At 42.0% G+C, this 23,414-nt stretch overlaps 2 protein-coding genes across 17 annotated transcripts; both read right to left on the bottom strand.

Moving 5' to 3' along the window:
* Positions 1–658: 658 nt before the first annotated feature.
* On the bottom strand, positions 659–6,137 carry LOC118398461 (C-C chemokine receptor type 6). The gene is made up of 2 exons (XM_035793830.2): positions 5,845–6,137; positions 659–5,295 (listed from the first exon to the last, which is right to left on the bottom strand). Exon 2 carries the CDS (start codon positions 5,287–5,289, stop codon positions 4,096–4,098), a length of 1,194 nt encoding a protein of 397 aa, XP_035649723.1. The 5' UTR covers positions 5,290–5,295; positions 5,845–6,137; the 3' UTR covers positions 659–4,095.
* A 2,333-nt stretch (positions 6,138–8,470) lies between these two features.
* On the bottom strand, positions 8,471–22,903 carry cep43 (centrosomal protein 43). Of its 16 annotated transcripts, none has more exons than XM_052470774.1 (20): positions 22,675–22,901; positions 22,237–22,286; positions 22,018–22,072; positions 21,803–21,891; positions 21,542–21,679; positions 21,073–21,099; positions 20,375–20,431; positions 20,155–20,225; positions 19,839–19,900; positions 19,247–19,308; positions 19,052–19,132; positions 18,553–18,609; positions 17,544–17,773; positions 13,713–13,781; positions 13,143–13,220; positions 12,686–12,772; positions 12,361–12,461; positions 9,784–9,811; positions 9,540–9,630; positions 8,471–9,047 (listed from the first exon to the last, which is right to left on the bottom strand). In XM_052470774.1, exons 1-20 carry the CDS (start codon positions 22,760–22,762, stop codon positions 8,967–8,969), a joined length of 1,602 nt encoding a protein of 533 aa, XP_052326734.1. In that variant the 5' UTR covers positions 22,763–22,901; the 3' UTR covers positions 8,471–8,966. The 16 variants fall into 16 exon arrangements, with proteins under 16 accessions (XP_052326734.1, XP_052326736.1, XP_052326735.1 ...); XM_052470776.1 differs by having other exon boundaries at positions 13,713–13,778; XM_052470775.1 differs by having other exon boundaries at positions 9,540–9,627; positions 22,675–22,898.
* Positions 22,904–23,414: the final 511 nt, after the last annotated feature.

Genomic DNA, 23,414 nt, shown 5'->3' with positions numbered 1-23,414 from the left:
TTTGCCCAACACAATCTCACACCCTTGTGGCTGGTGGTGTGACTAGCGGCAGGAGACGCAATATTTTGACATGCCAGTGAAATAAATGACTGTGTGTGTGTGTTCCCGAAACAGACCTTTGTCTAAGGAAAAGCACTAACAACATGCTACAGCATGTACTGTACATCTGCACTGTACTCGTGAGCCGTTTGCCATGTCTGAAACACAGATTTGAATATATTGTCCCGATCCTTCTGTCAGTACACACTTTAAAGGGGCACTCTGCAAATCCTACATCCATTTTTGGACTTAATTATATATAAATTCTAAATGAATTATATACACCCATTGATTCTTGAAGAATATACAGTAACTTATAAATGCCGCATGAGCTTAGTTCAACTGTTGGTCCCCATTAGAGTCCAAACCGTAAGCTTGTTTTACTCCAAAGTTGTTTATATACAACGTAACTTTAAACAAACACTGTATAGCTTCAAAACATGGTTAAAACTATCATTTTGATCTCATTGATTGTCTGTCGTTGAATCCATAGCTCAGTCTATGCATTTGAGAGTAGTTACATTTCTCCCGCTCCATCCCTCAGCTTTTTACAAAGACAGTTGTGGGGTCCTGCTTTGTCATTGTTTCAACTCCAGATTTCCGCTTCAAGATATTAATATAAGCCACAAAAAGTCTTGATTTATTTTGTCAATGAAAATTATTACACAGACATGAGCCACAATTGTGCATTAACCAAAGACAGAGCTGCATAAAAGCAACAAGCGATACATCTTTCATATTCAACAGTAAACAGCAAACAGGAACAGTGATATTATCATTTCAATTAAGATTTTATTTTACATCGATTATTCCTCTCTAATAGTATTAATTAAATAAAGATGCTTAGTGAAAGACTACACATTCTGCTTCCTTAAAATGAAATCAAAACATTGATTATATTATAGATTTTTTTCCTACCGATCTAGACAACCTACTCTAAATTTACAAAGTGAAAAACAAAAATGATAGAATATTTTCCAAATTAATAAAAAACATTTGTCTTCACACCCCATTGATATTTGGTGGAAGCACCTTTGGCAGCCATTTTTTTTTTCATTTAACTAGGCAAGTCAGTTAAGAACAAATTCTTATTTACAACGATGGCCTAGGAACAGTGGGTTAACTGCCTTGGGGCAGAATGACAGATTTTTACCTTGTCAGCTTGGGTGTTCGAGCTAGCAACCTTTCGGTTACTAGCCCAATGCTCTAATCACTAGGCTACCTGCCGCCCCATTACAGCTGTGAATCATTTTGAATAAATCCTACCAACTTTGCACAACTCTTAGGCAACATTTACTGTTACATAGTTTTTTTGTCAAAACTGCACAAACTCAGTGATGGACAGCAATATTTAAAGGCCCAGTGCAGTTAAAAATGAGATTTCCTGTGTTTTATACTGTATATACTTCCACACTCTGAGGTTGGAATAATACTGTGAAATTGTGAAAATTATGATTAACGCCCTTTTAGAGCTGTTTGAAAAGACCTGACATTTCAGCCTGTTTTGATGGGTTGGAGTTTTAGCCTGCCTGGTGACATCACCAAGCGGTAAATTACTTAATAGACAAATAAGAAAGAGTTCCAAACCTTTCTGCCAATAACAGCTAGGCTGAATCCCAAATGACTCCCTTAACCTCGCCCCTCCTCGGCCCTCCATTTGCGCGTTCACGCACGCCTCCACCATATGCACAAGTTTCCCAAACTGAGGGAGTAGAAATAATTGAGGCTGTTGGGGCTTCAGAGCGAAGTGCTATCCTGACATGGAGTTTGTTCAATGTTATACAAAATAATGGAGAGGTGTGACTAATTGTCTGCCATGTGAATTTGTTTATGTCTGATTTCGAGACTTGATACATATAACAGATGAAATGAATCCTAAATTAAATGTTTAACTGTTACTGAGGTTTATATTTTGTAAAACGACAGGGGGAACATGAAGTGGGACATGTATTGCATAATTCAAGTCACAAATGTGTCCTGAAGTTGATGGGTTTATTGCTCTCCTCGTCACTCTCTGGAAGTCATCCACTGAGGGTCGTCAGCAACACGTGACAAGAGAGGGCCCTCCGAGCGAGTTGGTAGGGACGAGGTGGTGGTTTGGGATTCACCGCTAGTTTTCAGTTTTCCTCATCCCACTAAGAACATTCCCAAATAGTCCTAGAAAAATACTTGCTTTAGAAATGTCTCTATGCTAAGAAGCTATTTTTGTTTCTTTTTGACAATTGTAATTGAAAACAATCACATTAAGGTAATTGTTACCCAGAAATGATTTGGTATTGAGATAAAAAAAAAAATGGCTGCATTGTACATTTAAACCTGTCTCTGATTCCAATTTAAGTCAGGACTGAGATTGGACCACTCAGGAACTCATCACCTCTTGGAAATCCATTCTGCTGTGCCTTTGGCATTACAATTTGTGTAATTGTCAGCTGAAAATTAAAACTCTATCCCAAGGGTAGGTTTTCAGAACACTGCAGTGGGGTTTCCTCTTACTTCTTACCTGGACTTTGTTCTTTTCATATTTCCTTTGATCCTGACAAACTCTGCAGTCCCTGTAACATGATGCTGCCACCACAATACTTAAAAATACAGAGTGTTTTACTCTGTGTTTTGTTGTATTGGATTTGAACCAAGCCTGTAGTTTTTAATTTAGGCCATTATTTATTTGCTGTGTTGTAATAATAATAATAATATATGCCATTTAGCAGACGCTTTTATCCAAAGCGACTTACAGTCATGTGTGCATACATTCTACGTATGGGTGGTCCCGGGGATCGAACCCACTACCCTGGCGTTACAAGCGCCATGCTCTACCAACTGAGCTACAGAAGGACCACCGTGTTGTCTTGCAGTATTACTTAATGGCTTTGTTGAAAACATCATTTATATATTTTTTTTACACAGGCTTCTTTCTTTTCACTTTGTCATACAGGCCAGTTATGTGAAGTGAATGCAATGTCTTGATTTTCAAGTATTGTGGTGGCAGCATCATGTTATGAGTATGCTTATCACCGCCAGGAACTGGGGAGTTTTTCAGGATCAAAAGAAATTGAAAGGACCAAAGCCAAGCCTCAGTCTTCTGAAAACCTAACCCTAGGATAGAGTTTTTATTTTCCAGTGGGACAATTACACAAGTTTTATAATACGAAAGACACCAGAATGGCATTCAAAGAGGTGTTACGTGTTCATGAATGGTCCAGTCTCAGTCTTGACTGAAATCTGCTTGAAAATCAGAGACAAGGTTTGAATATTGCAGTCCATCAATGAATCCCAACCAAATGTAATGAGCTTGAGCAATTTTGACATAATGGCCTAAACTCACTAAAGGCGAGCGTGCGAGGCGTGCGTGTGATTTTAGAATGTTTTGAATTATAATGACCCAACTGAAGCCAGGCAGACGGATTGACCGCTTTGACAACTTATTCAAATATAACGTGTCTATATTTTTGTATTTTATCGCTGGAGCTGTAGTCACACAAAACAATAACAAATATTATTATTCACCGATTTCAAGCTCATTTGAAATTGGAAGAGGTAACTAAGGGTTGAAGCTTTAAATGCTCTAAATGCTAAATTATACCAATTTATCCATTTATGGAAACACAAAATTGCTATCAGCAAAGATGATTGGAGATATGTGCTATCCTGCTGGCATATAGGCCGTGCTCTGCCTGTCCCGTCCTTTCCACCCACCTCACTCTGCTTGCTCCGCTTGCCCACTTCGGAGTTTTCCACTTAGAGTTGTGCAAAGTTGGTAGAATCTTATTCAAAATGATTCACAGCTGTAATGGCTGCCAAATGTGATTTCACCAAGTATTACCTCTGGGGTCTTAAAAAAAAAAATTATGTTCTAAAATTTCTTTGAAATTGTGGAATGGGTTGTGTAGATAAGTAGGAAAAAAAGCTTATCTAATCCCTTTCCCAGATTTAATTTGAAGGCAGAAAATTGTGAAGATTGTGCAAGGAATGTGTAGACTTTCACTAGACATGGGTAAATGAAACACAGACTTCGCTAGGGTTCTAAGTAACAGCAGTCTCCAACACAGGATCTCGTCCTCACATGGTGCAAGAGGATGCGTTGTCGGTAGAGGACCCGTCCACAGTCCTGCGGGCGGTGGAGACGTAGATCTCGGACATGACCCTGGAGAAGCGTCGGACGTTCATGACCCTCTTCCCCACGCGCCACACATCCTCCACAATCTTCTTGAAGTGGTTCCTGAACCTCACCCCGATGAAGGCATACAGCACTGGGTTAAGGCAGCAGTGCAGGTAGGCCACTGTCTCCGTCACCGTCTTGGCCACTTGGGTGTTGTCTATCACCCCGCACCACTGGGGCTTGAACATACGGACCGTGTCGTAGAGCAGGGCGGCGTTATAGGGTAGGTGACAGGCAATGAACACCCCCACAACAGCCAGCACCACGCGCACCGCCTTATGTCTCTGGAAGTTCTTGACGCGCAGCAAGGTGAAGATGACGCTGGCGTAGCAGAAGCCCATGACCAACAGAGGCAAAAAGAAGCCCACCGCCATCTGGGTGCTGGGGACCAGGACCTTCATCTGGCGGGCCGTGGCGTTGTCCGGGAACCTGAAGTTGCAAACCACAGAGTCCTCCACTGACTCTGGGGATATAGGGTTCTTCAGACCAACGGGTGTCATAGCATTGCTGTAATCAGAAAATCCATTCTCACTTACATTGTAGAAGCTGTGTGCAGGCACATAACGCTCGTAGTAGACAAAGGTGGGGACAGAGAGGAGCAGGGCCAGGCTCCAGACTGTTGCACAGATGATGCGGCTGTAGAGGAGAGTGAAGGAGCGGAGCCTGAAGGAGCGGCGGGCCTGGACAATAGCGATGTACCGGTCGGTGCTAATACAGGCTAAAAGCAGCATACCACTGTACAGGTTGACGCTGTAGGCCCCTCTGAGAATCTTACAGGCCACCATCCCCATGGCCCAGTCACTCTGCTCATTGTAGATGATCAGGGGCAGAGCCGCCACAAACAGCATGTCGGCTATGGCCACGTTCAGAAGGTAGACGTCCGTCATGGACTTGGCCTTCTTGTAGAAGGCGTAGGTGACGATCACCAGGATGTTGCCCAGTAAACCCAGGATGCAGATGACAGAGTGGATGTAGAGTCGCACCACTCTCTGCACACGGTTGTTTTTTGTCATTTGACATGGCTCCACATATTCCATCTCACCATAGTCCTCTGTAATGCCATTTGTTGACTCACTATAATTTGTACCATCCATTTTCTCCTATTGAGAGAGAGAGAGAGAGAGATAACTCAGAGAAGAACAGGCCTTTCATTTACCGCATTTGGAATTTGACAGACATTATCATTTATTTTCAACATACAGTACTGTATGTACTCTAACTAAAAAAATGCATTACTCTCATGACATACTTAAATCTATTCTAATCAATTTCAACTATTGTAAACATCAATTGTTATAATTACAAAGGCTTTGGACTTTTGCAAAGATCTGAGTGTAGTTAATTAACATCCTGACAAAAGTGTGACTATAAAGTAATCTGGGGTTGAATGGGGTTAGCGATGTTGTGTGGTGTGATACAGAGATTGGAAATTTGCAGAGAAACCAGGTTATATAACCCCAACACTGAGTGACCCAATTCCCCCTGAAAATGCATGAGAGTGTGGTTAAGTATCTCAAGTGGGAAAAAAGTGGTTTAAATTTAGTGTACAATGACACACAATACTTTATCGCAGTAAGTTGGTAATTCATTTAAAACAATCTGTGTGTTTTGAATATGAAAATGGCACAATGACCACGCAGACGTCATACCGCTTTGGAAGGAGACGCGTTCTGTCTCCTGGAGATGAACGTACTTTGGTGCAAAAAGTGCAAATCAATCCCAGAACAACAGCAAAGGACCTTGTGAAGATGCTGGAAGAAAAAGGTACAAAATATCTATAACCACAGTAAAATGAGTCCTATATCAACATGACCTGAAAGCCCACTTAGCAAGGAAGATGCAACTGCTCCAAAACCGCCATAAAAAAGCCTGACTACGGTTTGCAACTGCTCATGGGGACAAAGATCGTACTTTTTGGAGAAATGTCCCCTGGTTTGATGAAACAAAAGTAGAACTGTTTAGCCATAATGACCCTCGTTATGTTTGGAGGAAAAGGGGGGGGTCTGTATGTTAGATTTCTCAAACATACTGTATTTTTCCTGCATATTTTGTCTTCAATATTATAATATACCTCATCACCTGACAAAAGAAGTTAAGCCATATATTCACCTCCTGTTTGTACCAAGGTTATTATCGTTTTGTGTTTTAATATTCGTTTTTATTTCTATTAGTTTTTCAAATTTTAATTAGAAAATCAGTTTAGTGTCAGGTTTAAATAATGAAGTCAATCTCAATGTGATTTGGATTTCAGATGAATAGCGCCGACTGTTGTAAAATAACATGGCGGAATGAAACGCTCTCTCACCCATGTTTACACCAATCCAATGCTTTTTAACTTGGCCAGGCTGCTGATCCGTAGGTAATCGCCCCGTCGACCCCCCTTTCCCCAGAGCTGAAGATCGGAATCATGTTCAACACACGTTTGTGGTCTCCTTCCTGTCACATTTCTTACTATAAAGTTTAACATTTACCGATGAAACTTCCATGCAGCATCTGATACCAATCGTTATCTCAGTCAATTTAATGGGGATATGCATTTAGATGTATAGGGTTGTTTTGAATTATGTAGCATTTTAGAGCAGGTGAGATGGCGTTAAACTCTAGCATAGCCTACCTGTTTAGTTTAAATCATTAAATCAAAGCACATATTTTGCCGAGTGGCTCGCACTGTTGAGTTTTGGCATCATGAGATAAAAATGCAGACCATTCGCACAATTATCTTGAAATCTCATAATCATTTTTTATATTTTTTTGTCTTACAGTAACGTTATACAATGCTATTATATTCGGTTATGTATAATAGCCCTTGTTATCGTGCAGACATTGATTCAGCTTTGATGTAACTTTATTAAACGAGCACCATTCGCCAGTAACGTTACACGGCTATCATGCATACATTTATTTTGTCCCCCTACACCAAACGCGATCACGACACGCAGGTTAAAATATCTAAACAAACTGAGCTATTAGTGATGGTGGGCTAATTACAACCATTTCTGTTCAGTCTGGGCTGTGCAGGTGGGTCTCTGATGAAGGATCAATCTGGGTCAGACAGTTTAGTCAAAGGCTTTTGCATAGGTTGTTGTACAGTATGTTTTGTGAGATATGACTTATTATTTGCATAGAGTGGGCATTTCCTTCGCTTCCGTAGCTGCAGAGTTCATGCATATTTTATTGGATTTGATACATTCCAGCAAGATCCCAAGGGGATTTCTTTTCTTCAGGTAATGCAAGTTCAGACTGCATAATAAACCTAAACATTTTTTATGTATTTTTTTTAAGCTGCCTCATGTAGCATGAATCTATTTGCACACAACTATTATGATAAAAGTGTTTGTAAAAATAATGAAGGGTAATAAAATGGTACAGAGTGCATCAATTCAGACAATACAATGTCAGACAAGACAGACAAAAGTTGAATTTAAATGGTGTCAATTTCATGTAGGGCATGATTTAGAAATCAACAGATTTGTATACAATAGATACAATATAATCCACAGTAAAATATTTTTACATACATTATCATTGTTTCCAAATAAGCATTTAAGTGCATATTGAACATATTTAACCCAGCAGTTTTTCCCCTTACAATATAACAGTAAGAGTAAATTATATATTTTTTATAGAAAAATGCTAAGATTGCCTAGGTCACATATACTTCAATTTGTTGTGCGAGAGGACTTACCAGAATAACGGAGTATTAAAGTTTTACAAAATACTCTTGGGACTTTTCCAAGCCAAGTTTGAAGAAGTGAAGTTGTGAACCTCAGCGATTACAGTATGTCTGTTTCGTCTGATCAACAAGGACGAAGTAAAGTTTTTGTCCGTTTGATCGACCTACATGTGTGTGACCAAGCAGTGTCTCTGCAAGTTCTCAAAACCTCAGTTGGCAGCCTGACACCTACATAACCACAAGATAAAAGCAGGGGAACTCAAGAAATATGCTTTAAGTTGATGAGGTACACCATCCTGTTCACAGAAATGCTTCGCTCCTACAGGGCAGTGAGTGACGTGGCCATGGCTTGCTATAATAAAACAGGTAGACAGGTGTCAAGGCATTCAGTTAGTGTTTGATTGAATGTTAGAATGGGCAAAACGAGTGACCTAAGCGACATTGAGCGTGGTATGATCGGGGGGGAAAAAATCTCATCACATGCTCAAACCTGAGGTATATTGCAGTAGTATGGTTGTACACAGACATGCTTTATGTGGGGGATACTGTTTTAATAAAAGGTCCAAAAAATAAATAATAATAATTTAGGCTAACAACATCACTGAAGAGTTGTGCAATAAAGCTATTTAATGTACTTGCATACCATCATTGTCATGATCTACTATGATTAATAACATGGCTGTCTACATCCTCTGCATAAAATTGAAAGTTATACAGACAGGTATCAAAAGTTGACATTTCACTAGATTTCACTAGTAACTAAGTATGGAACCATTTTGCAGTGGTCTGCAAGTAGGATGACATCTAAACAGCCAACCACCTGCAGGTACTGTCAATGGCACAGCACAGATTACAGTAAGCTCCCCGCATTGCGGTTTCAGATTGACTTAAGATGTCATTGATGTCTCAACATGTCACCCATCAGATCCTTTACAGTCACCTGTATACTAAACCAATAAAAAAAAAGTAGAGCACAATGACAGTGGTAATTTTATTAGATCCATGAACACAAAATGTACGCAAATTATGTGCACACATAACATAAATAATAGCTAACGTAGTAGAAATGGCCTTTGTGGTGTAAGGCTGATGGGATTGTCATGCCACCTCCTCCATGTAGTCAGCTCCTTGACTCTGGCTGAGCTGAGATACGCTCAGGTCCTGAGTGATCTCATCAAACTGGGGGCAGTATTGAGGGGGAAGAGAAAAGAAAAGGTGTGTGTGTGTGTGAGATAAGGTAATATAGAAATACCACCAAAGACACCTACTAACATAAAATTCATAGTTATTAGACTTATTTATGTACGCATTGATTATAGGATACATGTCAAATTTAGCTAATAGAATGTGCTCAAAGAGAATATAAACTGTCAATTACATTTTGATTCCTATCCCCACCCTATACTGGAATATGCTTTTGTGTAAAACTCAACCTAAAACTGTGGTAACTACAAGGGCCCACTGCTGACTAGCTTTACACATACAGTATGTAGGGTTGACTGCCTGTTGCCCTTCCTATGACACACAGGCACCGATGACGTGAACGTCAATTAAGGCAGCTCCCCGCGCCTCTCTGAATCAGAGACATTGACTTAAATGCGGAAGACAAATTTTGGTTTAATCCATTCAGCTGTGCAACTGACTAGGTATCCCCCACACACACACACACACCTTATCGCTGTTGTCGGGTCCCTCGATGGAAACCTCCTCGATCTCTTCTCCGATGCTCACCTCACTCTTGGAGATATCTGATCGATGGCTGCTGGTGGTAAACAAGAAATGCGCAGAGAAGGGAAACCCTTTAGATTGATATCTCTCGTGGCACAGATAGGGCATGAAACTGAACGAGCACCGAGCAGCATCTAAAAATAGCTAGTGAGATCGAGGGACGACACAGTACAACGCCCTACATTACCTGTTAAAGTCATCGCCGTAGTCGTCATCTGGCAAAACAAAAGAGGGGTATATCAGGATGATGCTCTATGTATACAAAAGTATGTGGACACCCCTTCAAAATGAGTAGATTCGGTTATTTCAGCCATACCTGTTGCTGACGGGTGTATAGAATTGAGCACACAGCCATGCAATCTCCATAGACAAACATTGGCAGTAGAGAGCTCAGTTACTTTTGACATGGCGCCGTCATAGGATTCCAGCAAGTCGGTTCATCGAATATCTGCCATGGTCAACTGTAAGTGCTGTTATTGTGAAGTGGAAACGTCTAGGAAAAACAACAGCTCTCCCGCGAAGCGATTAGGCCACACAAACTCACAGAACGGGACCGCCAAGTGCTGAAGTGTCTAAAAATGGCATCTACTCGGTTGCTACACCCACCGCCAAGTTCCAAACTGCCTCTGGAAGCAATGTCAGCGCAATAACTGTTCGTCGGGAACTTAATTAAAATGGATTTCCATGGCCGGGCAGCTGCACACAAGCCTAAGATCACCATGTGCAATGCCAAGCGTCTCTGGAGTGATGAATCGCGCTTTACCATCAGGCAGTCCGTTTGACGAATCTGGGTTCGGCGGATGCCAGGAGAACGCTACCTGCCCCGATGAATATTGCCAACTGTAAAATTTGTTGGAGGAATAATGGTCTGGGGCAGTTTTTCCATGGTCGGACTAGGCCCCTTAGTTCCAGTGAAGGGAAATCTTAACCCTACAGCGTACAATGACATTCTACACGATTCTGTGCTTTCAACTTTGTGGCAACAGTTTGTGGAAGGTTTCCTGTTTCAGCATGACAATGCCAACGTGCACAAAGCAAGGTCTACACAGAAAATGGTTTGTCGAGATTGGTGTGTAAGAACTTGACTGGCCTGCTCTTGACCTCAACCCCATTGGGATGAATTGGATCGACAACAGCGAGCCAGGCCTAGTAGGCCAACATCAGTGCCCGACCTCACTAATGTTCCAACATCTAGTGGAAAGCCTTCCTAGAAGAGTAGAGGCTGTTACAGCAACAAAGGGGACCAACTACATATTAATGCCCATGACTTTGGAATTCGATGTTCGACGAGTAGGTGTCCACATACTTTTGATCACATGGTGTATATGAAATAAATACAATTAAAATATGTAACCCACCAAAAACAGCATAATAATAAGATAGAAAACCTGGAATTGGGTTAAGATCATACCCTGCACGGAAGATCCGGTTTTATAATTTATAATTTTCAAGTCTTTGAATCCTTTGTCTCTGGGGTTAGAATAAGTACCTACAAAAGCATTTGAGGGATTTACTCAAGAAGCAAAGAATCCAGTGTTAATAGTCAGGCACGTGCACCCTATGAAAAAAAGTGCCCACTTGATTGGTGTAACAACTGCAGTTCGACTTAGCTGGTTTTGGGGCAGCAGCGTAGCCTAGTGGTTAGAGCGTTGGACTAGTAACCAGAAGGTTGCGAGTTCAAACCCCCGAGCTGACAACTGTCGTTCTGCCCCTGAACAGGCAGTTAACCCACTGGCCGTCATTGAAAATAAGAATATGTTCTTAACTGACTTGCCTGGTTAAATAAAGGTAAAATAAAAAATATAAAAAATAAAAAATTGACAGCATAGCCTAGCTCACTAGCTAATTTATCGAGCCTACAATAGCGATGATCAGCTGGTATAGCCTACCCCAGTAGTTGTTTTAGCAAAGACACTTTTAACAAACTCTGTTGGCTCGAGGAGCAGTAGAAGTCTATGACTGGATTTCAGGTTGATTTATTCATGGAAATAAAACCTCTTAAATCCCACCGGCGCTTTCAAGCGTTCTGGATTTTTTTGCATTAGATTCATCTACCTGGTTTGTAAAAACAGTTCTTCTCACAAAAAGGTCTGTAAAGCCTGAACGGTTTCAGCTACAGACTTATGACCCCACTATGAAAATCCACACAATAGTCGTTAGACTAGTAGATCATAGGAAAACCCTGGATATATTGTCTATAATACTGTAATAAACTCCAAACAGTGGTCACTGACTTGTTGGATATTCATTTCCCATTGAGCAAACAATTTCTGTACTTACAGAAATGCTTATTATTATTTAATCAGATGTTTGCTTAGCAAGATCTTATTTGTTTATTGACATTTGTCATGAATGCAACTGTTCATGTTTTGTGTTTGTGTAGCCCTGGTTGTCCTTAAAAGAAAATGGTAGAACACTTCAATGCGAGGCTAACTATAAGGGCAGAGCAAGCAGATGAATGAAAGTAGCACACTTCAGCTTTGTGCCTGTGGGAGGCCATGGACCAATGAAGTTAATGGGGGGTAGCACATGCCCCACTAATGCTCTGTGCACGGCCCTGGTACTAGCGCTTAAAAAAGTGCATCATTCTGGAGATAAAAGTATGTACTCAACTCACCTACTCATGTTCAAATTAGTCTACACAACCCTTGCTACAGTTCATAAACACACACACACACACACACACACACACACACACACACACACACACACACACACACACACACACACACACACACACACACACACACACCACTGCTCTCACCGTTCTTGCTGCCTGAGAGGTCTCTGTGATGGGCTTCTCCTGAGTGGAACCCCCCACCTGCAGCACTCCTCTGGGGGGGCGGGTCCGAATCTGCTGCTCTCCTGGTGAAAAAACAAAAGAAGCAAGGCCTAAGGCTGGAGGCCAAAAACACATTCAACTCACATCCACTGACTGAGGCAGGAGACAGGCATGTCATGTAAGAGATACTAAGAAGGAGGGTGGCACTGCACAGCACAGAGAGAAAGAGGGGGAACAGAGGGGATGGGGTACGAGAGAGAGAGAGAGAGAGAAGATGCCTGCCGTGAAAGAGAAGCCTGCAGCTCACCTGTGCTCCAAGCAGCTCCGTTTATTATCATAGTCAGAAAAGAGCTCGTCCCCATCGCCCTCTGTGTCACTACCCAGAGCAGACAGGCTGAGCACACAGAGACAGACAGAGAGAGAGACAGAGAGAGAGAGAGAGAGAGAGAGAGAGAGAGAGACAGAGAGAGAGAGAGAGAGAGAGAGGAGAGGCAGGAAACACACAGGAGCATAGTGAAGGAAGTACACTCACACAACACACAGAAATACACACGACAAATAAAACACGCACACACATGCAAAAACAAAAGCGGAAAAGTACAAGACCATGAACACCATATTAGTATCGGTTATTATTTAGAGGTCAATGCCAATGTTACAAACGTTAATTGTTGGTTTCGAGGCAGCAAGCAAATGGTCAGACTTGTCACGGCTTTATCCCTCCGCTAATGGAGGAGTGATACACCAGCACCATGCACACTCACTCATTGAGGCTAGTGCCCCTCCTCATTGGGTTAAAGGAGCGCCCTGAGAGGCCCTCCTCCCTCAGAGAGCGGACGAAGCTGCTTGGGGAGGGAGGAAAGGACACACAGATAAACAGAAAAGAAGAAAAGAACAGGATAGAAAAAAAAGCTGGGCAGGCAGAGGAGAAACCCGAGGGGGGGGGGGGAGACAAGTGACAGCAGAGCAGAGACAGACAGCACAGTGCTCCTATGTGGGAACCAAACTCCCCACCGCCCCCCACACACGCTGGTCCATGTTTCTAAGCCACTTCAGTCATCTTAACAAACACCTCCTTGGTACTTTCAATAAGAGTACAGAATACTAAGCTAACAAGGAGATCTATTTGCGATGACCTGCTATAGATAGAACAGGGTTCGCGTTCATTAGGCACCAACAAACTACCTGGAATTGTCAAATAAGAAACCCGTGTTTAGGTTTTCCATTGCAAAATGTTTTGTTATGGCGTCCCCTAATGAACACGGCCCTGTATTTCAAACTCTTATGAGTCACTGTATCCTAACTCATTGAGTTTACAGTGAGGCCATACTTACTCTTTCTGACCGTTTCTCTTTTCAGAGAGACTGGCCCCTGAATTACTCTTAGCCAGGGGAAGGTTACTACTTCCATACGCAGCATGACAGAGAGCGAGAGAACATACAGTGAGCAGAGCGGCGACAGAGCCACACTTCTCTTCACACAATACTTCCTAATGTTGGGTTCTAGCTTGAAATAGATTTACTGCTGCTACTGTATTAGAGGAACGTTGTGCATGAAATGTTACTGTGAGAGAAAAGGGGAACAATGTATACTACATTATCAAAAGTATGTGGACACCTGCTTGAACATCTCATTCCAAAATCATGGCCATTAGTATGGGGTTGGTTCCCTTTGCTGCTAGAACAGCTTACACTCTTCTGGAAAGGCTTTCAACAATATGTTGGAACATTGCTGTGGGGACTTGCTTCCATTCAGCCACAAGAGCATTAGTGAGGTCGCACACTGCTGTTGGGCGATTAGGCCTGTTCGATGGAGTTGAGGTCACAGCTCTCGGCTTGCCAGTCAAGGTCTTCCACACAGATCCCGACATGCCATTTCTGTCTGGGCCTCGCTTTGTGCACAGGGCCATTGTCATGCTGAAACAGGAAAAGGCCTTCCCCAAACTGTTGCCACAAAGCTGGAAGCACAGAATAGTCTAGAATGTCACTGTATGCTGTAGCGCAGTGTTGTGTTCGAGAGCACCTAAGACGAGACCGATTCAAGACCAAGACCAGAGTAAATATAGTCAGTGTCAAGACCAGAGGGGGGGAGCGAGACAGAGTCAAAACCCGAGACCAGGAGGGGGACAAGGGGTCCGAGACCAGAAGAAAGTCCAATTCAAGACCATTATTGTAATTTTGTCAAATCACCACCGTAATAAGAGTTCAAAACATCCAGTATTTCTGTGTTCATATTTCAGAACAACATATGGGTTCTTTAGACATTCTGAATAGTGAATAAATGCATGTTGAGGGAAAACAGAGCCACTCTACAAATGATTACTAACCCAAACACAGTGGGGAACAAATGGGCCTTCCACGCCTTCAGAGAAGGACTAAGGATTTATAATTATCATTATTTTCAATGATGTTCTGATTTAATTACATTTACATTACATTTAAGTCATTTAGCAGACGCTCTTATCCAGAGCGACTTACAAATTGGTGCATTCACCTTATGACATCCAGTGGAACAGCCACTTTACAATAGTGCATCTAAATCTTTTAAGGGGGGTGAGAAGGATTACTTTATCCTATCCTAGGTATTCCTTAAAGAGGTGGGGTTTCAGGTGTCTCCGGAAGGTGGTGATTGACTCCGCTGTCCTGGTTAATGTCTTCAGTTTTTGTTGGAAAGGAAAAAGGATTAACCCTGAAGACTTTGCTGGTCTCTGGGGAATGAATCTTAAGGTGAATGCACCAATTTGTAAGTCGCTCTGGATAAGAGCGTCTGCTAAATGACTTAAATGTAAATGAATCTAGCTAGCTAAGTCAGCCGTATGTATGTGTGTGTGTGTATGTATATATATATATATAAATATATAAAAGCATCTGCCATTCAACTGTATAAGGGCAAAATTTTGGGGGTGATAGTCAAATCAACCAATCACATTTTGACTTAATGGGTGGGACCTTGATTACAAAAACATGAATGGAAACATCTGCCTTATTAAAAGGCCAACAGGTAGAGAGCAGTAGTTTTGCCACGGTCTAGCTACAAAAAAATAAGAATAAAATGTATTTTTTTTTAAAAGCCGATTAATCGGCATCGGCTTATTTTGGTCCTCCAATAATCGGTATCGGCGTTGAAAAATCATATTCGATCGACCTCTATAATGTACGTCATGGAACAGTGAGTCAGAACTATTTTTAAACCTCTTATAAAAGTTGGTTTTGTAGCATAAATTTGCCCAAAAGTTCCCAAACGGCCCTTCCAGCGAAGGAAAGGCACCCTGTGTAAAAACATTAGATGATTTCCTATAGTTTTTTTAAATGAGTTTTCCTAGATTTTTCAGATTCACTCTCAAAATATATATATATATTTTTTAAATGAAAAAAATACTCAAATTGTGCCCCTGTGCAGCCAGGCACATCCAAGTCTACGCACCTGATGCAAACAGAGCACGATGACATTTGCACATCACATGTAGCCTAATAACCAACACTTCGGATTCAACTTTTTTAATACCTGGTTTGCGTTCCCATTGTTGCCTTGGTTAGCATTTACTGGTAGATATAAGTTGAAACATCTTTCCTACCCTACCGGCTACCGATGTCATTCTTCTGTGAGCTGCTCCATGACAAAACCAGTTGAGAGCTGAACACTGTTGCTGCCTGGCAAATGATATTCCGCTGATACTAGGCTGTGTGTGTAAATACATTTAATGAGCTTTGACATTGTGTAGGCTACTTTGTGCATGATTTCTCTATTGTACTACATAGTTGATAAGTCTCATACCTCCACTACACTACTTTGATATGCATCAGTAGGGATTAAGAAGTGAATAAACGCAACGCCCACGAAAACAAAGGTGGGTATACGGCTAATACCTGTGTATACCCTCCACTACACCACTGGACATTTGTGTTTTACATAAAGTGCTCTCTCCTACATGAGTGACCTGGTATTACGGTGGCTGTCCTTTCAGCATCACCAACCTGTCACACACTGAAGGCCTATAGGTTCACCACTGTAATAACCTATTACACACTGAAGACCATTAGGTTCACCACTATACTAACCTGTTACACACTGAAGACCTATAGGTTCACCACTATACTAACATGTCTATAATATATATAAAGGCTGTTAAGATACTGTATGAATGTTTCAAGAAAAAAGTGGATATATGTGTCCTGGCGAAGCAGTTTTATGAGCTGACTGAATGGAAGCTGATAATTATTAGTTTTTTACTCTGCTGGTCTCGGGAAGAAATTACGAGTCCTCAACTGTCCGAGACCGAGTCAAGATCCAGTACAAATGTATCCGATACAGAGACAAGACCAAGACACTTAATATGTGGTCTCGAGACCGGACTCGAGTACTACAACTCTGCTGTAGCGTTAAGATTTCCCTTCAAGATAACAAAATTAAATAACGTGTCCGTAAAATGATTGCTCATCCACCAAACATTACAGTTAGCACTATGCATCGGGGCAGGTAGCGTTCTCCTGGCATCCGCAAAACCCAGATGAATCAGTTGGACTACCAGATGTTGAAGCGTGATCACTCCAGATAATGAGTTTCTACTGCTCCAGAGTCCAATGGCAGCGAGCTTTACACCACTCCAGCCGATGCTTGGCATTGCGCATGGTGATTTTAGGCTTGTGTGCGGCTGCTCAGCCATAGAAACCCATTTCATGAGGGGGGGTCCCAGTGGAGTTAAAGCCCCAGCTGCGGTGGCAGTGAGGCCATAGATCTATGTGAAATTAGGTGGACAACGGAGTAACCTCGGTAACAAGTGTTGTTCGGGAACAGTGGTATTTACGGCGAGAGATAAAACCCCCTTCCCGTGTTACACATTAGCCTTCTGCAATCTCCTGTGGCCCATTAGCACACTCTAGTGTCTCCCTACCAGAAACTCTGTTTGTTCAGAACCTAACAATCATAAATATGTACTGTAGACTTTCTCCACACATCTCCCAGCCCATCAGAGTTGATTAACGCCCCTGTATTTTAAGATTCTTAAGATATTGATCATGGCTTATGGTGCAACATAATTTCTATGCTAATATTAACAGCATCCATGTTTTACATTTATCGCTATTACGCATGACTTTATGTGATGGATCATGGAGCAGCAGCACACATGTTCAATCGCGCGTATGACAATCAATCCCCGTCCTCACCAGCCGTAGGTTTTCTGTGGTTTAGGCAGAGGGTCGTCAAAGAACGAGTCGTCCTCGTCTAGGTCCTCTTCCACCTCCAGGTCCAGCCCCTTCTTCAGGCTCGCCGTGGGGCCGTTGTCGTTGTCCCCGGACACCTCGCTGTGCCTTGGCGTCACGTGACCCGGCCCTTTGCCCTTGAGAGAGCCAAAGCGCAGGCTGGTGTCACTGTGGCTGTGACTGACCTCCACGCCCTGTGGGGTACATGTGGGAACAAGACAACACAAATAACAAAAACACACGTTTAAAGCCGCTTCTGTGTATTTCAGTGGGTGCAGCTAGCATTTAGTTGCAAATGGTTAGAGGATTGAAGCGACAGGGAGAGTTAGTAGTGGCACTGAAATATTAGCTATAGGAAAGATATTTTGAGAACTATCCGGCACAAGTAAAGGTCTTGTTAGAGGTTTGGCTAATGGCTTAGCTACGTTAGTCGTACCTACTCTATGAACCATTAAGACTGTGAAGTTGAGCAATTAGTAAAACACATGCACACAGCACAGTCAGAGTTTCAATCAAAACTGGAAAACACTCATCGTTCATGAGAATCAGTCTGGTGATCGAGAGCACATTTGAGAGGCTGCGCTGAGATACTGCCAACCTATCTTCCCTGCGCTAATGGTGACACCATACCAAGTAAACCATGGGTTAACAGAAGACTATGGTACAGACATGCCTTTGAAATCAGAACTTCCCCTGGAGGAGTTGGTATGAGCCTACCCACTGGGCAGACGTCAATTTAAAAGTCTATTCCCACATTGGTTCCACGTCCTTTCATTGAAATGACGTGCAAACAACGTGCATTCAACCGGTGTGTGCACATGGGTACTTGTACACCTGGGTTGTGTTCATTACAGCAAACCAAAATGAAAACGAGTGTTCCATATCAGTCCAGCAAGTCCCTCTCCGTTTCAGTAGATTTTTCTTACGTTTGGTGCCTAATGAGCACAACCCCTTTTCCAGCCTTGCGGTTTACCTTGATGTCAGCCTTCTCCGCCTGTGCACTGTGCCTATGTCCTTTAAACCTGGGGATCTGTGCATGAGAACACAGCTATCAGCCTTCTCACACACTCACTAACATGATGGATGCCGGGTAAAGGTGGCTACATTTAGGGAGAATCGCATACAGTTTAGTCTTACTGACCTCTTCGTCCTTTCCGAAAAGAAAGCGGAAAAACAGAGGCTTTGTTTTAACAATCAACATTCTCTTAAAAAATATCCATGTCATGTATACCCTATGCTCACATCCTGCAAATACAACGCTAGGTCTCTTGGTTGTGATTTCTTCTGTTATTTTAAGTCAAGTTCCATAGAAATTAATTGATTCACAAGAAAGCTGTTATGACATAACAGTTCACACAAACAGGTATTAAAAGTAAGAAAAAAAAGTGATCCTACGAGAAACCACACAACAGCCATTTTATATAGAGCACTACAACATACACTGCACCATAGTTTGAATAGTGCCAATGTACCTTACTCGGCGGTGAAGTGCTTTTCTTCTCCTCAATAAATTGACTGGGATTGTGAATTACATCACAGGTGTCATGGGTGACCTGGAAGGGGAAGGACACATTTAACATTGTGTTTCATCCCAAGAAACGGTTCATACAGAGTTCAATCTATGACACAATCGAAAAAAGAACTTCAAGACAGTAAAGGTGTCTTACCACACTTCGGCACTGACTGAAGAAGCGCTTGTACAAGCCCAGAAACTCCTGGAAGTCTATAGCTACAGAGACAGAGGTGAGGCAAAGCATTAGAACAGATGACGACATTTTCCACGGCTTTGTGTTGCCATGCTTGTAACTATAGCAGCCGCACTTTTCAGTTCAGCTGCAGCTAGCGACTGGAACGAGCTGCAAAAGACTATCAAACACTGGACAGTTTCATCTCCATCTCTTCATTCATGGACACTCTTATGGACGGTTGTGGCTGATTCACATGATGTGTTGTTATCTCTACCTTCTTGCCCTTTGTGCTGTTGTCTGTGCCCAATAATGTTTGTACCATGTTTTGTGCTGCTGCCATGTTGTTGTCACGTGTTGCTGCCGTGCTATGTCGTCGTCTTAGGTCTCTCTTTACGTAGTGTCTCTCTTGTCATGATGTGTGTTTTGTCCTATATTTTTAATCCAAGCCCCCGTCCCCGCAGGAGTTCCTTTTGTTAGGCCGTCATTGTAAATATTAATTTAGTTAAATAAGGGTTAAATGAAATACACTCAATTAAGGATGTCACTTCATTTCAGTCTACAGAACACTTACATTTACTGGAGGCCTTGTCTCCAACTCTATGTTCATCAGTGACAAACTTCTCCAGCATGTTCCTGTTATTGGACACACAGACTACTTGTTAAGGAAACGAGATGAGCTGTAGATTCACGTCACAAATAGCATTGTCGTGTCAGCGTTGCAGTCAGGGCAGGTTTTCCCCAGACACAGATTAAGTCTATTCCTGAATGATAAAGCACTTTCAATGGAAATGCATGCTTTTTAGTTCAGGAGTGGGCTTTCCTGTGTCCAGGGAACGAGCCCTCAAGTTCTTTTGTCATTTTGCTTGAATGACACGGCCCAAACATACTTGTTGAAGTTGGGGAAAACATCTCCAAACACAACTTTCAAATCCTCTTTGAGTATCCCACCAGTTCTGGCCTGTGAAACAGAAAGTTTAAACAGAGTAAAAGGCAGGATCTTGGAAGAATCTTGGACATTTAAACACCTCCACAAGGTCATCAATGGCAATGGAGAACTTACGAGGATGACCAAAAATGAGCACATCTACAACAACAAAAAATTATCACCTTGTCATAAACATCAAACTTCTTCCGGGCGTCTGCTATTTGCCTGGGGGATAGTTCCTAAAAAGAAGAGAAGAACGGAAGAGCATTGATATCAGACGGAGAAATCTCTCTACATTTGATGTTGCATCCTCTTGGGATCAATACAGGTGATCAAAATACAAAACATGAAATTGTGAGCTTGATGGTTTGATATGTTACATGCTAGTTCTTCATGTGCGCCTTCGTAGCCCGCAGTTCTCTGTACGAACGGGCGAATAAGGATAGCTACGTGAGCTCATTCTGCTGATCTGAGCAGTGCATGAAACATGACTAAGAAAGTGGGACAAACTTGTTATGTCAGAATCTCGCTGAACAACAGGAAAACCATTTTGGCTCTCTCTCTCTCAATCGTCTGGGTACATTTACACTAATGGCAAGCTGCCTTCTGTTGACCCAGATAATATTATAAATTAGGTCGTCACGGCAAAATGACAACTATGAGTGATACAGTTTATTTTCTCTCTGGCAGCTCAGGTCCATTGACAGAATACTTCAAATGTTGTTGTATGAAGGATTACATCTCAGTGTGCTCATGTTTTGTAGGCTATGTATAATAGCTCATGATGAAACAGTTGGTGCTCATTCATAACATTGTATGTAGATGTAAATGTACCCTAGTGAGTGAAAAGGAAGGCAATGAAGATCATAAGAATTACTACCTTGGGGATGTTTGTGGCTTTGTCCCCCTTACATCAGATAACAGCAGGCCAGAGCGGGGAAATCAGTAGAGCAAGAAAGCAGTCCATTATAAATCACAAGTGGGACACTCCGTTCAGAAGAAAATACATTTTAAAAAGGAAGGACAGCCATTCAAGAGCATAATCAAATCGGGTAGACTTCTGGGCAGCGGTGATGTTGTGGATGTTTGTATGTTGTCGTTTGTAGGTGTATGTTTTGGATTGTTCATCTTTTAAAATAATTTTAAATATATATATTAAATACACACACACACACACATATGTATATTAAATACAATCTTACAACAACAAAAGCTAATCAGGGAGGCTTCAGGTTTGGACAACTGCTAATGTCAGAAGCTCTTTTCTCCACTAATACACTAATGTAGTGAATGACTAAACCTATGTTTGTAAAATGGCAAGCCCTGTGCAGTGGTGTGTCTTTCTTTACCTCGGAGAAGATGGAGGCCTTCTCCTTGTGTCTGCCCCGCTTGACGAGCTCCAGCAGGAGAGGAGTGTTCCTGTTCATATCAGTCTCGGTGATATCCAGCTCACAAGAGACCTGCTCACGGCTGTCTAGGCCATTTAGCTGAGGACAGGAGACACGCGCGCAATAAATTGCATGCCATAATGGTGAATGGAACACTGACAATTCCAAGTTATTTGACCAGAATGCCGGGCCAGCCGTATTCACTGGAAGTAAAACACTCACTGAGTTTATCTCTGGCTGGAAGACAGCAAGCGTGAAGTCCAGGTGAAAGACCTGTAGAAAGTCTATGATGAGGCTGGCCACCAGGCGTCCTGTTAAAAAGGGAAGGATATGATCAGCCTCATCATGGAAAGAATGAGTCATTGTACTGCATGTTGATTATTATGGGATTACCAGACGATTGTTCAGACCATCACGGTGGATAACACAACCCTTACCATCCTTTGTATCAAGACATTTCTTCAGGTTTTCATTGACAAGTGGAGTTTTATTCTGGGGGAAGGATAATGGGTGGTAGCAGAGGTTATGCAGATGTAAATCATACGCTACACTGACATCCCCCCAAAAATGTAACGTCATTAATAAGAGAAGCAATAAACCTAATCTAACACTATAAGGATTCATTGACAATGCACATAAGTCAGCTATCGTCTTACCTCCACTTTATCCTGTTCATCCATAGCCAGAAAGACAGCGGCGCGCATTTCTGCCTACAGAATAAGAGAAGTACGAGCAAAAAAGGTGTTAGCCAAGCAAGAGGGCCTCAAACTGGCCTGAATTACCTAGCTAACGTTAGCTATGTAACAGTACTTGCTAAGTACCTAAACAAATGCACTCCTTGTAAAATAGTTCGCTATCTAGCTAACGTTAGCTGTTGGTTATCCAATAGTAGAAGGTACAGCAGCTAGCTAGCTATCCCACGACACTAGATCGCATGATGATAAGTCGGTGACTTTCCGGGGTCCAGCTAGTTACAGTACTGTAGCTAGCTGACGTTAGCTAGCTAGCTAGCTAGCCATCGATAAGCTGCAACAACAAAATCCTCAGTCTTTGAACAGTCCTTCGACACATGACTTTACAGTATCAGTAGTTACGTGCCTTTAGTTTGTTCAAGACACCACTGTTTTCTAGGTTTTGGATCAAAAGATCCCGCAACTCAGTGTCGTCCTCCGTGGCAGACATCTTTCTTTTAGCTAATCGGCAACCAAGACAACCAAAACAAACACTGGCAGCTAGCTATTTGCTAATTCAGCAACGCAGATTCCAGGAAAAAAATTCAACAGCAAGCCCGCGCGCACGATTTTCACCATTCACCAGCATCGTGGCACACGCAATCTTGCCCCTCTTTAGTTCAACACGGAGGGAGTGATGTCAAAATAGGTTGGTGCTGTATCAATTGGTGGATTAGGCTCAAATAATGCAAGTTCTGTATCAAAATGGAAGTAATGTATAGAGAGATATCAGACATGTTAAACATATCTGATGTTTTGATCAAAATTGCTTTTGATTTGCTGATCTGCCTCATGTGTCATGAGCCATTTTTGACTCATGTCTCTTATCATTTGTGGTTGTGTATATTTGTATTATATCGTATTTTGTAAATTGGGTGAATCCCTTTCTTTTTTTTGTGGGTGGTTTATGATTTGTTGGCCCTAACATTTGTTTGTCCATAGTTTTTTTTTCTCTCACAGTAGTTGGACTTCACAATAACATAGTTCCTCTTTCTGTTTGTCGTTCAGGACAAGAGGATAGACTACAGATGCTTGCTGGCTCTGTTAAAGTCATTTCAGTGACTCTGCAGCTAAGTGTGTTCTTGGATTATTTCTCTTCTCCT

Source organism: Oncorhynchus keta, chromosome 19 (genome assembly GCF_023373465.1).
Source record: "Oncorhynchus keta strain PuntledgeMale-10-30-2019 chromosome 19, Oket_V2, whole genome shotgun sequence".
Taxonomy (NCBI): Eukaryota; Metazoa; Chordata; class Actinopteri; order Salmoniformes; family Salmonidae; genus Oncorhynchus; species Oncorhynchus keta.
Note: the sequence above shows the minus strand (reverse complement) of the source record. Positions and strands in the feature narration are given on the sequence as shown.